Source organism: Pogonomyrmex barbatus, unplaced genomic scaffold, assembly GCF_055798465.1.
Source record: "Pogonomyrmex barbatus isolate J1 unplaced genomic scaffold, ASM5579846v1 scaffold5, whole genome shotgun sequence".
Taxonomy (NCBI): domain Eukaryota; kingdom Metazoa; phylum Arthropoda; class Insecta; order Hymenoptera; family Formicidae; genus Pogonomyrmex; species Pogonomyrmex barbatus.
Window position 1 is genome coordinate 4,415,851 of NW_028297149.1, and position 13,223 is coordinate 4,429,073.

The 13,223-nt window shown below is 32.5% G+C and overlaps 1 protein-coding gene and 1 long non-coding RNA gene across 2 annotated transcripts; one reads left to right on the forward strand and one right to left on the reverse strand.

Annotated features, from left to right (window-relative positions):
* Positions 1–7,530: 7,530 nt before the first annotated feature.
* On the forward strand, positions 7,531–9,050 carry LOC148935377 (uncharacterized). Its single transcript, XR_016140511.1, has 2 exons — positions 7,531–8,036; positions 8,170–9,050. It is a non-coding gene; the product is annotated as an uncharacterized LOC148935377 (long non-coding RNA).
* Positions 8,631–11,347, reverse strand: LOC105423695 (actin, muscle). Its single transcript, XM_011633551.2, has 3 exons — positions 11,143–11,347; positions 10,429–10,579; positions 8,631–10,355 (listed from the first exon to the last, which is right to left on the reverse strand). The coding sequence occupies exons 2-3, from the start codon at positions 10,552–10,554 to the stop codon at positions 9,351–9,353; spliced, it is 1,131 nt and encodes a 376-aa protein (XP_011631853.1). The 5' UTR covers positions 10,555–10,579; positions 11,143–11,347; the 3' UTR covers positions 8,631–9,350.
* Positions 11,348–13,223: the final 1,876 nt, after the last annotated feature.

The window sequence follows — 13,223 nt, forward strand, 5'->3', positions numbered from 1 at the left end:
ATTACTTTCTCTCATTTTTTTTTATTTTTTCATTTTTTTTACTTATTTTTTGTAAGAGTATTTTATGTCACATATATTGTAGATATATAATCATAAACAATTTTATCTATTTATATATAATTCGATCAGGTCAAAATCCATACATAATTAGATCTACAAAATTATATATAATTATATATAATTAGATATAAACTTTTTTTCCCGGGTAGTAACATTCATTAACTAGATCTATCATATTTTAAAAAGAGATCTCGTAATTATTTATTTGGTTATTTCAGTAGCAGGTTTCATACCGAAATTAAGCGACATCGAGCAGAATCTCCAAAGGGATGGAAAACTGATTTTAGAAACATGCGATGATACGAGATAAAAAATGTTTTATATCACTTTCTCTCATTTTTTTTCATTTTTTCATTTTTTTTACCTATTTTCTATAAGGAGTGTCACATATATTATTTTTAGTACTGGCAGTTAATATCGGAACGCAACCGTAATTTTGTCGTCATAAGTATGCATCATTTATTCTGTTCACATATAATCATAAATAATTTTATCTATTTATATATAATTAGATCAGGTCAAAATCCATAATATAATTAGATCTACAAAATTATATATAATTATATATAATTAGATATAAACTTTTTTTCCGGGAATGACGATTAAATAACGATATATTTATGATGGTAATATTTTGTGACAAATGTTACATTTATTTTACGTCATTATTTAATACACTGATGTCAAATGACAAGAAATGACTTTAAATCATCGTCATAATGACGTCATCTTGCTACTTGGGTATATATATATATATATATATATATATATATATATATATATAATTAGATTAATTATATATATTTTTAAATACAATTAGATCAAGTTTTTAATGGGTTTATTTTTGTGGTAAATATGAAAAACTATCAATATATTTTTATAAATATATTGATTTATAATACTTATGTGTTCGTAAATTGTGTATAATCGTGTATATGTATGTACAGGGTGTTGCATCAACATTTTATTGGGCAGTACGTCGGGTTGCGTGACAGATTTTGCAAGGGCAGACGCGGTTCAATAGGTAATGACAGCATATACATGTACCATCATAACTTATCGAGCGAGTGGATCGCCTTTATATCAATAAAATTTGCAATTATGATGGACTTGAATAATAATTGCTGTGATTATTATAAGAGAAGCCGAAATGACAATTAAAGATGGAAAATTGAATTTTAAGTTAATATGATATGATTTAAATTAACATGATTGAATTTAAAGTTAACGTGATGAAAAATACAAACATGACGACAAACTCTCGTCACCTTTTTACTTTTCGTATTCGCGTTATATGTTTAAATAGAATTTTCAGATTCAGAAGAAGAGAAAGAAAAAGAATATGTTTATCGCAACTCTATATTGTATCACTTTTGAATCAGTTCCTGAAAGAAATCAAGTCGATCTGAAACATAGAGTAATTGTAATGTAATCGATGATGGTCGATGAGTGCTACGAATAATACAGCCAATGTAAAAAATTGCAGCAAAATTAATTCAATATTTAATTTTTAATTTCGATTGAATTTATTTGATCTGAGACTCAGTCACAAAATGTTTTTTAATAAGACAAATCTTGGAGAAACGGCTTCTGCGTATTGTGTTTTTTGAAAGAATGCCACTTTATTTGTTGATTGTTTTTCATTTCTTTGCTCGACGTTTTTCTCTTTTCGCATATAGCGCAAATCTGACAGAAGGCAATTGATATGTGGAGCGGTTGTTAGTTAACGAAAAATAAGTCAGTAGTGCGATCAACAATGCCGCGTCCTTGTTATACTAACAAAGAATTAATAAATAGTTGCTTATTTATAGCGAATGTCATAAAAATATAAAGATGGCAGCAATTCTATATGCTAATCGTTTCCCCGATAAGCGACACCCGACACACGCATTATTTAGTTTTTTGTACCGTCGACTTTGTCAATTTGGCACTCTTCACGCGTCAACACGTCCACGAAATGTATCTCAACGTGCAGGAGGAACAATTAACCAAGTAAGAGAGGTTGTTTTAGCAAAACACACACTAGCATTAGATGTATTGCACACGAGATCAATATAAGCTATATCAAGGTGCATAAAATAATTAAAAAAAATCTGGGATGACATCCTTTCAAAAGATACACAACGCAACAATGTTTCCGCAAGATTTACCTCGCTGAGAAAGATTTTGCGATTGGATCTTAGACCAAGTAAGTTTAACACTTTAATAATTTATTTTATAGCCATTTTCAAAAATTAACAATATATAGACTCGAGTTATTTGTAGTAAGTAGGTACTTGTTACAAAATATATTTATTTTCTTGCACAAATTTTATATTATTAAATCAACTTTTATATTAACTTTTATAATAACATTTTTTACATTATTTTACCCAGATAGCACGCCTGTCTAAAAGACATCTAAAAGACGTCTTATAAAAGATGTCTTTAAGACTTTACCAAAAGACGTCATAAATACGTCTAAAATGTTATAACTCGTCCAACTATATTTATTCATAACATACTATACTATTGCTACTGCTACTGCTACTGCTACTGCTACTGCTACTGCTACTGCTACTGCTACTGCTACTGCTACTGCTACTGCTACTGCTACTGCTACTGCTACTGCTACTGCTACTGCTACTGCTACTGCTACTGCTACTGCTACTGCTACTGCTACTGCTACTGCTACTGCTACTGCTACTGCTACTGCTACTGCTACTGCTACTGCTACTGCTACTGCTACTGCTACTGCTACTGCTACTGCTACTGCTACTGCTACTGCTACTGCTACTGCTACTGCTACTGCTACTGCTACTGCTACTGCTACTGCTACTGCTACTGCTACTGCTACTGCTACTGCTACTGCTACTGCTACTGCTACTGCTACTGCTACTGCTACTGCTACTGCTACTGCTACTGCTACTGCTACTGCTACTGCTACTGCTACTGCTACTGCTACTGCTACTGCTACTGCTACTGCTACTGCTACTGCTACTGCTACTGCTACTGCTACTGCTACTGCTACTGCTACTGCTACTGCTACTGCTACTGCTACTGCTACTGCTACTGCTACTGCTACTGCTACTGCTACTGCTACTGCTACTGCTACTGCTACTGCTACTGCTACTGCTACTGCTACTGCTACTGCTACTGCTACTGCTACTGCTACTGCTACTGCTACTGCTACTGCTACTGCTACTGCTACTGCTACTGCTACTGCTACTGCTACTGCTACTGCTACTGCTACTGCTACTGCTACTGCTACTGCTACTGCTACTGCTACTGCTACTGCTACTGCTACTGCTACTGCTACTGCTACTGCTACTGCTACTGCTACTGCTACTGCTACTGCTACTGCTACTGCTACTGCTACTGCTACTGCTACTGCTACTGCTACTGCTACTGCTACTGCTACTGCTACTGCTACTGCTACTGCTACTGCTACTGCTACTGCTACTGCTACTGCTACTGCTACTGCTACTGCTACTGCTACTGCTACTGCTACTACGACCACACACACACACACACACACACACACACACACACACACACACACACACACACACACACACACACGTACACAAAACACATATTTGTTCAAGTTTATAATAGCTGACGGAAACTTTTAATCGTATGATTTTGCACTATTATAATTTTGTCGCACTGTACTTAGCATAGTAGGTGTTATATTGCAAGTCAATTTTTTTGTATTTCCTATTTTCTCCAAATTGTAAATAAAATTATCATTGTTTTTTTATTATTTAGGTAAATGTTTCATCGCATAAATTTCATGAAATACGATCACTTGCGTGATATAAACGCCAATAAGGAACAACCAGCGACAAACGAAAGTTTATTTATTACTAATGTGTATGTGTTATATTTATTTATCACATGATTATCTATATTTATTTATCACAAGTCTATATATTGTTAACTTTTGAAAATGGTTATAAAATAAATTATTAAAGTGTTAAACTTACTTGGTCTAAGATCCAATCGCAAAATCTTTCTCGGCGAGGTAAATCTTGCGGAAACATTGTTGCGTTGTGTATCTTTTGAAAGAATGTCATCCCAGATTTTTTTTAATTATTTTATGCACCTTGGTATAGCTTATATTGATCTCGTGTGCAATACATCTAATGCTAGTGTGCTGATTTGCTAAAACAACCTCTCTTACTTGGTTAATTGTTCCTCCTGCACGTTGAGATACATTTCGTGGACGTGTTGACGCGTGAAGAGTGCCAAATTGACAAAGTCGACGGTACAAAAAACTGAATAATGCGTGTGTCGGGTGTCGCTTATCGGGGAAACGATTAGCATATAGAATTGCTGCCATCTTTATATTTTTATGACATTCGCTATAAATAAGCAACATATTTATTAACTCTTCGTTAGTATAACGAGGACGCGGCATTGTTGATCGCACTACTGACTTATTTTTCGTTAACTAGCAACCGCTCCACATATCAATTGTCTTTTGTCAGATTTGCGCTATATGCGAAAAGAGAAGAACGTCGAGGAAAGAAATGAAAAACAATCAACAAATGAAATGGCATTCTTTCAAAAGACACAATACGCAGAAGCCGCGTTTCTCCAAGATTTGTCTTGTCGAAAAATATTTTGTGACTGAGTCTCAGATCAAATAAATTCAATCGAAATTAAAAATTAAATATTGAATTAATTTTGCTGCAATTTTTTACATTGGCTGTATTATTCGTAGCACTCATCGACCATCATCGATTACATTACAATTACTTTATATTTCAGATCGACTCGATTTCTTTCAGGAACTGATTCAAAAGTGATACAATATAGAGTTGCGATAAACATATTCTTTTTCTTTCTCTTCTTCTGAATCTGAAAATTCTATTTAAACATATAACGCGAATACGAAAAGTAAAAAGATAAAGAGAATTTGTCGTCATGTTTTTATTTTTCATCACGTTAACTTTAAATTTAATCATGTTAACTTAAATATCATATCATAGTAACTTAAAATTCAATTTTCCATCTTTAATTGTCATTTCGGCTTCTCTTATAATAATCACAGCAATTATTATTCAAGTCCATCATAATTGCAAATTTTATTGATATAAAGGCGATCCACTCGCTCGATAAGTTATGATGGTATGTGCTATCATTACCTATTGAACCGCGTCTGCCCTTGCAAAATCTGTCACGCAACTCGACGTACTGCCCAATAAAATGTTGATGCAACACCCTGTATATACATATACACGATTATACACAATTTACGAACACATAAGTATAAATAAATCAATATATTTATAAATCAATATATTTATAAAAATATATTAGTTTTTCATATTTACCACAAAAATAAACCCATTAAAAAACTTGATCTAATTGTATTTAAAAATATGTATAATTAATCTAATTATATATATATATATATATATATATATATATATATATATATATATACCCAAGTAGCAAGATGACGTCATTATGACGATGATTTAAGGATCATTTCTCGTCATTCGACATCAGTGTATTAAATAATGATGTAAAATAAATGTAACATTTAACACACAATATTACCGTCATAAATATATCCTCATTTAATCGTCATTTTTAATGAATAAATAACGAAATAACATTATTAATTATCTTTCTTAATTAATTATAATATAACTGTAATATAACTATAATATAACTAAATAAGAAAATATAACTATAATATAACTAAATAAGAAAAATATTTCCCATATTTAATACAATTATTAACAAATTCATTAACAAGTTCTTAACAAGCTAAACTCGTAATATCTCTCGGAAATATCTCTCATTTAGATTTAATTATTATTTATACCTCGTTTGATGCATCATAATATATTATAAATTTTTATAAAATTTAATGTATATCTATTTAATTTAATTTAATGTATATCTTTCTATTTGAAAAAGAAATATAGTTTTGTATAATCCAATGTGACGTTGTAAGCATTTTAATATAATTATTTCTAATTACATATAAACTAAATATTAATGAAATGATTCTCTATTAAAAAAATATGATAGTAAATAGGAAGTGAGAATCAGCGCTGTTCACGTAATTAACATTCTTTATTAAAACTTAAACATATAATACAGTATTATATATTTAAGTTTTAATAAAGAATGTCAATTGCGCACTGTGAACAATATTAATTCTCATTTGCCTGTTTATCACATCATAAATATAAACTTTTTCTTTAAAAAAAATTTCAATACAATTGTACATAGAATTATTAATATTTGATATAATTGCATATAATTAGATATAAAGTTTTTACCCGAAAAAAATTTCAGTATAATTTTATATAATTTAATATGGAGTTATAAATATTTTGATATAATTGCATATAATTTGTAATATTAATAGATCTCATTATATATAATTATATATAATTATATCTGATATAATTATATATAATTAGACATAAACTTTTTTCCCGGGTCGAGAATAAAAAAAATCAAATATTCAAATGAATCTGTACATAACTAAGTTTTTCCGAGATTATTTTTAATAAATTAACTGTTTTTATTTGAAGCTATATTAGAATTTCATTTTTTACATATATAGAAAGAAAAATTTTCTTATATAAGAAAACTACTTAAAAAAATTTTCGTATTAAAGAATAAATTTTTTTTTTATTAATACAAAACATATTTTTTAATTAATACAAAAAATGTAATATCAAAAAGTATCAATTTTTAACTTCATAAAATAAAAAAAAACACAGTTTACAGAAAAATTAAACAGGTTTTATTTATGAAAAAATTTTTATATTAAAGAATAAACAATTTTATTATTATAAAAAGATATGATATCAAAAAGTGACACTAACTTAGTCCATAAAATAAATTCCATAAAGTAAAAAAAACAAGGTTGAACAAAATTTTTCCAATCAAAAATTAACGTCAGTTTGTAGTTATCAATAAAATTTAATAGAATTATATTATACTTGTATTTATATGAAGTATAAAAAAATCTAATGTAAAAAAATAGTATTATTGAACAACATAAAAAATTTGATACCAATAACTAACGGCAACTTTTAATTGTCAAAAAATTGCACTGGTTGCTCTATTTAATAATTTTTAGTATTTAATAATTTTAAGTCGCATTAAAAAATTGCATAGATTAATATTTAAAAATCAAAAAAATATCAGAATGAAATAAAAATTATAATAAAATAAAATTAGAATTATATAAATTTATATAAATTTAATCACATAAATTATGTTTAGTGGATAATATAGATATTTTAAATCTGTAACTGTATCAACTAACGTTAATGACTAACATTAAGAATTATGTCAATAATTATAGTAAATCTAAAAAATTCAATAGCTTAAAAAAATTGATATAAATATAGTCATGACTGATTTAAATAAAATATGACATAAATAAAAATTAAACATTATAATTTTAGAATATATTTTTATTTTTCGCTTTCTCGCTCAAATTATATTCATATCAATTATTCATTCATTTTGTTATAGAAAATGTCGAAAAAGATTGAAACGAATATTAATAGAAGTGTAGAAGAAAGAGTGTCAACAGATAAATGTTTTGTTAGAGCATTGAAGATATTAACACCGGGAGTGTGCAATGCTAGTAGGCAAACTACATGGCATTCAAAAAGCCGAGAGTATCCTTCGAAAAGCATCCTTTTAGCGCATCGTGCGCAAGAGCGATCATTAATTTTAGCGACCGAGTGATTTGAGGACAGTCGACTGCGGGACGCGCGCAACTACCCGATTCTACGAGCACCGGCTCTATTTTTGCTATTTCTTAATTCGTATCGCGCGCATGCATGCACTTTCGTCCGCTCCTATTGAATTACGTGCATCTCTTCGGCCGCACGGCGACTCCACGTGGCTGGCATATGGTGCATGCCAAATATAACAAATACAGCGAAGCGAGATGCGTTGACCATTTACGGCTGAACGCAGTCCGAAAACGACGAAAGCACGTATATGTATGTAGATATCATTTTGCAGCATTTTTTGTGCGAATCGTCCGCACAATAATCGTGAACTTATTTTATTTTATTTATATATCTTTTATATGCGTATTTATATTATGTATCTTTTATTAGCGTATTTTTTCAGGAAGAAACAAAAGCGTGAAGAAGATATATATATAATGATATAAGATGAACAAATTTTTTGCGACATTTATTTTAAAGAAATTTTAAAAGAAATTTGAAAGATTAAATAAATATGTTTTTGGTTAAATAAATACGTTTATATAAGTTTTTGGCACCTCATGCGATCGTAGATCAAGTTACTTACCAATAGAAATAGATTTGCGAATCATTTTGTTCGTTAATTATCCCGAATATGTTAATATCAATGTTATTTTATATTCAGGATGTTTAGATACATTTCTTTGTCCCGAAAAATTATCATTATTAACATAGAAACTTGAGATAATAATTATTTATACATAAAATGAAATTGAACTACGATTGCACGAAACGATGATTTTCTCATTTTGGCGAATTTAGCAAAATTATCGAAAATCATTATTACGAGGATAACATTAGGATCACGTATATAGTTTAATGTAATTATTACATAATATATGATTTTATTATCATTATTATAATCGTAAGGTACAATAAGAACGATCCGTCAGACAATGAATGAATGACGATATAAATCGACATCGATATAGTTAAGTATGTGTCTCATTTTTGTCGATAATCGCAGATGTCGCAAATTAACGTAATCAACAACGAGCGAGTATGTATTTTTGTATATAATATGTTGTGTATAACATGTTTGTATATGTGTATGTATATGTGTGTTGTGTATGGATGATCATGTTGAGTCGAGAAAAACTTATTACTTAGGAGTGTAACTGTAAACACTAACGATAAATTAATTTACATAATTCATAAACAGTCATGTTAACGTATAAACTATAAAGTATAGTAAAGATGGATAAATATGTAGACACTTGAAGTATAGTAAAGATGGATAAAAGCATTTGAAGAATTGTCTTATTTTGCTGTTATCTCTCATATCTAATTTTTTCGTTATCTTTCGTATTCTAATTTTCTCTCTTTCTCTCTCCCTCCTCTCTCTCTCTCTCTCTCTCTCTCTCTCTCTCTCTCTCTCTCATGCTTCTCTTTTTTCTCTTTTCTTGTTTTTCTTCATATAGTGTGATAAATATAACATAATAAAGTATGATTGTGAGTGTTGAAAAGGAAACAAAGAGAAAAAAACGAAGAGGCACGATGATGATGATACTGGTGAATATGATTGATTCACGATATAATGAATTTTTAGAAGCATTTGCGATGGACGATACCCGGACCAGATTCATCATATTCCTGTTTGGAAATCCACATCTGCTGGAAAGTGGACAACGAAGCCAGGATGGAACCGCCGATCCATACGGAGTACTTCCTCTCTGGAGGAGCGATGATCTTGATCTTGATAGTGGAAGGTGCGAGGGCGGTGATCTCTTTTTGCATACGATCGGCAATACCGGGATACATAGTGGTACCACCAGAAAGGACAGTATTAGCATAGAGATCCTTGCGGATGTCTACGTCACACTTCATGATGGAGTTGTAGACAGTTTCGTGGATTCCGCAGGATTCCATACCCAGGAAGGAAGGTTGGAAGAGAGCTTCGGGACAACGGAATCTCTCGTTACCAATGGTGATGACTTGACCATCAGGCAACTCGTAGCTCTTCTCAAGAGACGTGCTGGCCGCAGCGGTGGCCATTTCCTGTTCGAAATCCAGAGCGACATAACAAAGCTTTTCCTTGATATCACGGACAATTTCTCGCTCCGCCGTGGTGGTGAAGCTGTAGCCTCTCTCGGTGAGGATTTTCATGAGGTAATCGGTAAGATCGCGACCAGCCAAGTCCAGACGGAGAATAGCATGAGGAAGGGCATAACCTTCATAAATTGGTACGGTGTGAGAGACACCATCACCGGAATCCAAGACGATACCGGTGGTACGACCGGAGGCGTACAAGGAAAGGACGGCCTGAATGGCGACGTACATGGCCGGGCTATTGAAGGTTTCGAACATGATCTGCGTCATCTTCTCGCGGTTAGCTTTCGGATTCAAGGGCGCTTCGGTAAGAAGAACGGGGTGTTCTTCCGGAGCGACACGTAATTCGTTGTAGAAGGTGTGATGCCAGATCTTCTCCATGTCGTCCCAATTGGTGATGATACCATGTTCTATCGGATATTTTAATGTCAATATACCTCTTTTACTTTGCGCCTCATCCCCAACATAGCTGTCTTTTTGGCCCATACCGACCATCACGCCCTGTAGACAACGAATATTACCTAATATAAACACGTTTTTTTTTTAATTTGTATCAGAAGAACATTTAACCAACCTGATGACGAGGGCGGCCGACTATACTAGGAAATACAGCACGTGGTGCGTCATCTCCTGCGAATCCTGCCTTGCACATACCGGACCCATTGTCCACGACTAATGCCGCAACATCATCATCACACATCTTGATCACCTGTTACTGTTACTTTCTGCGCATGCACACCGAGAAATACAAAGAAATATTTACATAAATCATTATTATTAATTACAATAATGAAATGGTATAATTTAATATTTTTTTATCAATATATAGACTTATCGAATTGGAAAAGACTCATCAATAAATATATACAAGTCGATAGACGGGAATTAGAAAAGTCAAATTCGGTCTCTAAGAATAAATCTCTAATAAAAAAATATTCTACTGCTGCTTTAATTAATAACTCATTCACCAAATATCACTTCACGTCTTAGAAAACCTCTCTTGGTTCGTTTCACACTTTTTTTAAGGATTCTAAGGAAAATGTCGTCCGATCGGTCCTAGAGATTTCTTAGCGATCAACCCCTGAGCGCTTGTAGTACTCAAGAGTTCAATTTTAACTTATTAACACTATTTAGTCAAATCACTGTCGATTTTATGAGTATCAATTTTAGGAAAGCGAAGAAGACCGAATCAGAGGAAATTGAAAGAAGAAGAAGATCCCGAAGATCCGCGCGAATCGAGAGAGTCGAAGCAATCGACGGTCGTTAGGAATACACAATAGTGATTTACCGTTCACTAATGTGAGAATCGAGGGAGAGAGATCGGCTCGATCGGCTTAAGGTCGCGTGTAACGTCGTGCAAGAGGCTGGCAAGTGGCGCAGTACCGGCTCCGTAGGGTCCCTTTATCCATATCGGTCGGCGGCCGAAAATAGCGGTCCGCCCCTTACATAGAAATCGGCTGTCCGCGTTAACGTCGGGCCGCACCGCCCATTAGTGCTAGTCCTTAGTTTGCCCTAAAGAGAGGAGCAGTAATGGAGGGAGAGGGAGGAAAACACCAGGCATCGCGACAGTGGTGGCCGACGACTCTCGGATCCAAATAAGGACTCGCTTCGCGACAGGGCCGTCGATTGTTCTTGTCACGGGCCTCGACCACGAAATAAAGGATTCAAAAGGATCGAGGGTGAAGCTCAAAAAGTTGAATCTTGAAAGATGGAAAGCTTGAAAAAATAAATATAAAGAAATTCAGCGAAGAACCAAACGAGACGTAAAGGATTCCAATCCGAAGAAGTAAACTTGGAAAACTAATTCTTCAAGGATCACGCCTTGAAGGATCAAAAGATATAGATAGATTTAGAAATAGAAATTAAAATATTTAATTTTGGACGATTAAATATCGAAAGGCCAAAATTTTTAAACAGATGAATTGAGCCTTCGAAGTAATTGGATCTCAAAAGAGTAAACTTCGAAGTACAATGATGAACGAGAGTCTTGAGGCGTCTTGTTCTGCATTCTTCGAGCACAGTCACAATGCGGAAGATAAATCTCTTTCTTTGGACTACAATAACAGATTTAAATGGCTCGTTAACTTGAAAAATAAACTTCATTTTTAATTGTCACTCATTAACAGTACAAAGATATTTATTAAATAATCGAGATTACGTTGCCAAAAATAATAATTCGTATTATATTCGCACTTTTGGCGCGTGTTATTAACATTGGCAGCGCATCACGTTTAAGATTCGTTGATATGATATGACATTTAAACATATCGGCAAAAGAGAGTCATTGGTGCGATTAAAAGATAAAGTGACCAACTGCAATTTGTTATAATTGGCAGGTGCACGGGGCAACTCGTTTACTCGAGCCATCGCAAAGATCCCCTCTTCCATCTCTTGCACAGCCGGCAAAGCCGATGCTGGTGCCGATTCACAATTGCCGAGTTCAACCCCGAAAGGGCGCATCTTTTGTCGAACATCTCTCACTCGTCCTCGCTACGTTCAACTGTTACAATCGTCAGGACAACTTCAGCGAGTGCGAAACGATGATCAGATCTCCATCGGACAAAACACCGAAGGTGAATGTTATTCCGTTTTTATTTTGCTCCAAAAAACAAGAACGAAACCCCTCAGAAGAATTTAATTAGCTAGAAAAATTATCATAATTTAGCTAGAAAAATGGTCAAATTTTAGAAATACAAAAAATTTAGAATCCTGTATGTTTATTTGCAAAATTTTAATTGCGTATCCATTGTTAATTTATTGAATTTCAAAAGCACGTAAGAGAAACTCCACAATTGCCATAGCCGTAAAACAAATAAAACGCTTATGCACGGAATTAACACATTATTATTTATGACTTTTGCATAACAAATATATTGTTGATTTGATTTACTTAATGTAAGCTACCTTTCCCTAGTTGTAACCATATAATAAAGTATAGCTTTATGTCATTTCTGTCGACAGAATATGTAATATAGCGAAATTGTACTTTAGATTTTGAACATCTGGAATGTTGCCAGATATATCAGACATCCCCGGTCATATTTTATGTAATCTCGGTTATGCTTTACGTTTTATGTAATATGTCACGCTTATATGTTCATTAACGGACAATGCACACTTATTGCAAAATTACAAGTTTGCTGAAAGGTGAACTTGAAAAACATATGATTACTGCTATATTTAATTTGTAATTTTATGTTTTTAAATCAAATTGTTAATATGTTAATAAATACCAGACATATATAATACAATTTAGATAATACAATATGCAGAATGCACTTGCACAAATTATAATTATAATAAATTTTTTTAATAATTTCAACTATTTTCAAGTTTCAAATTTTACAAAGCTTTTATGCTTATCATAAT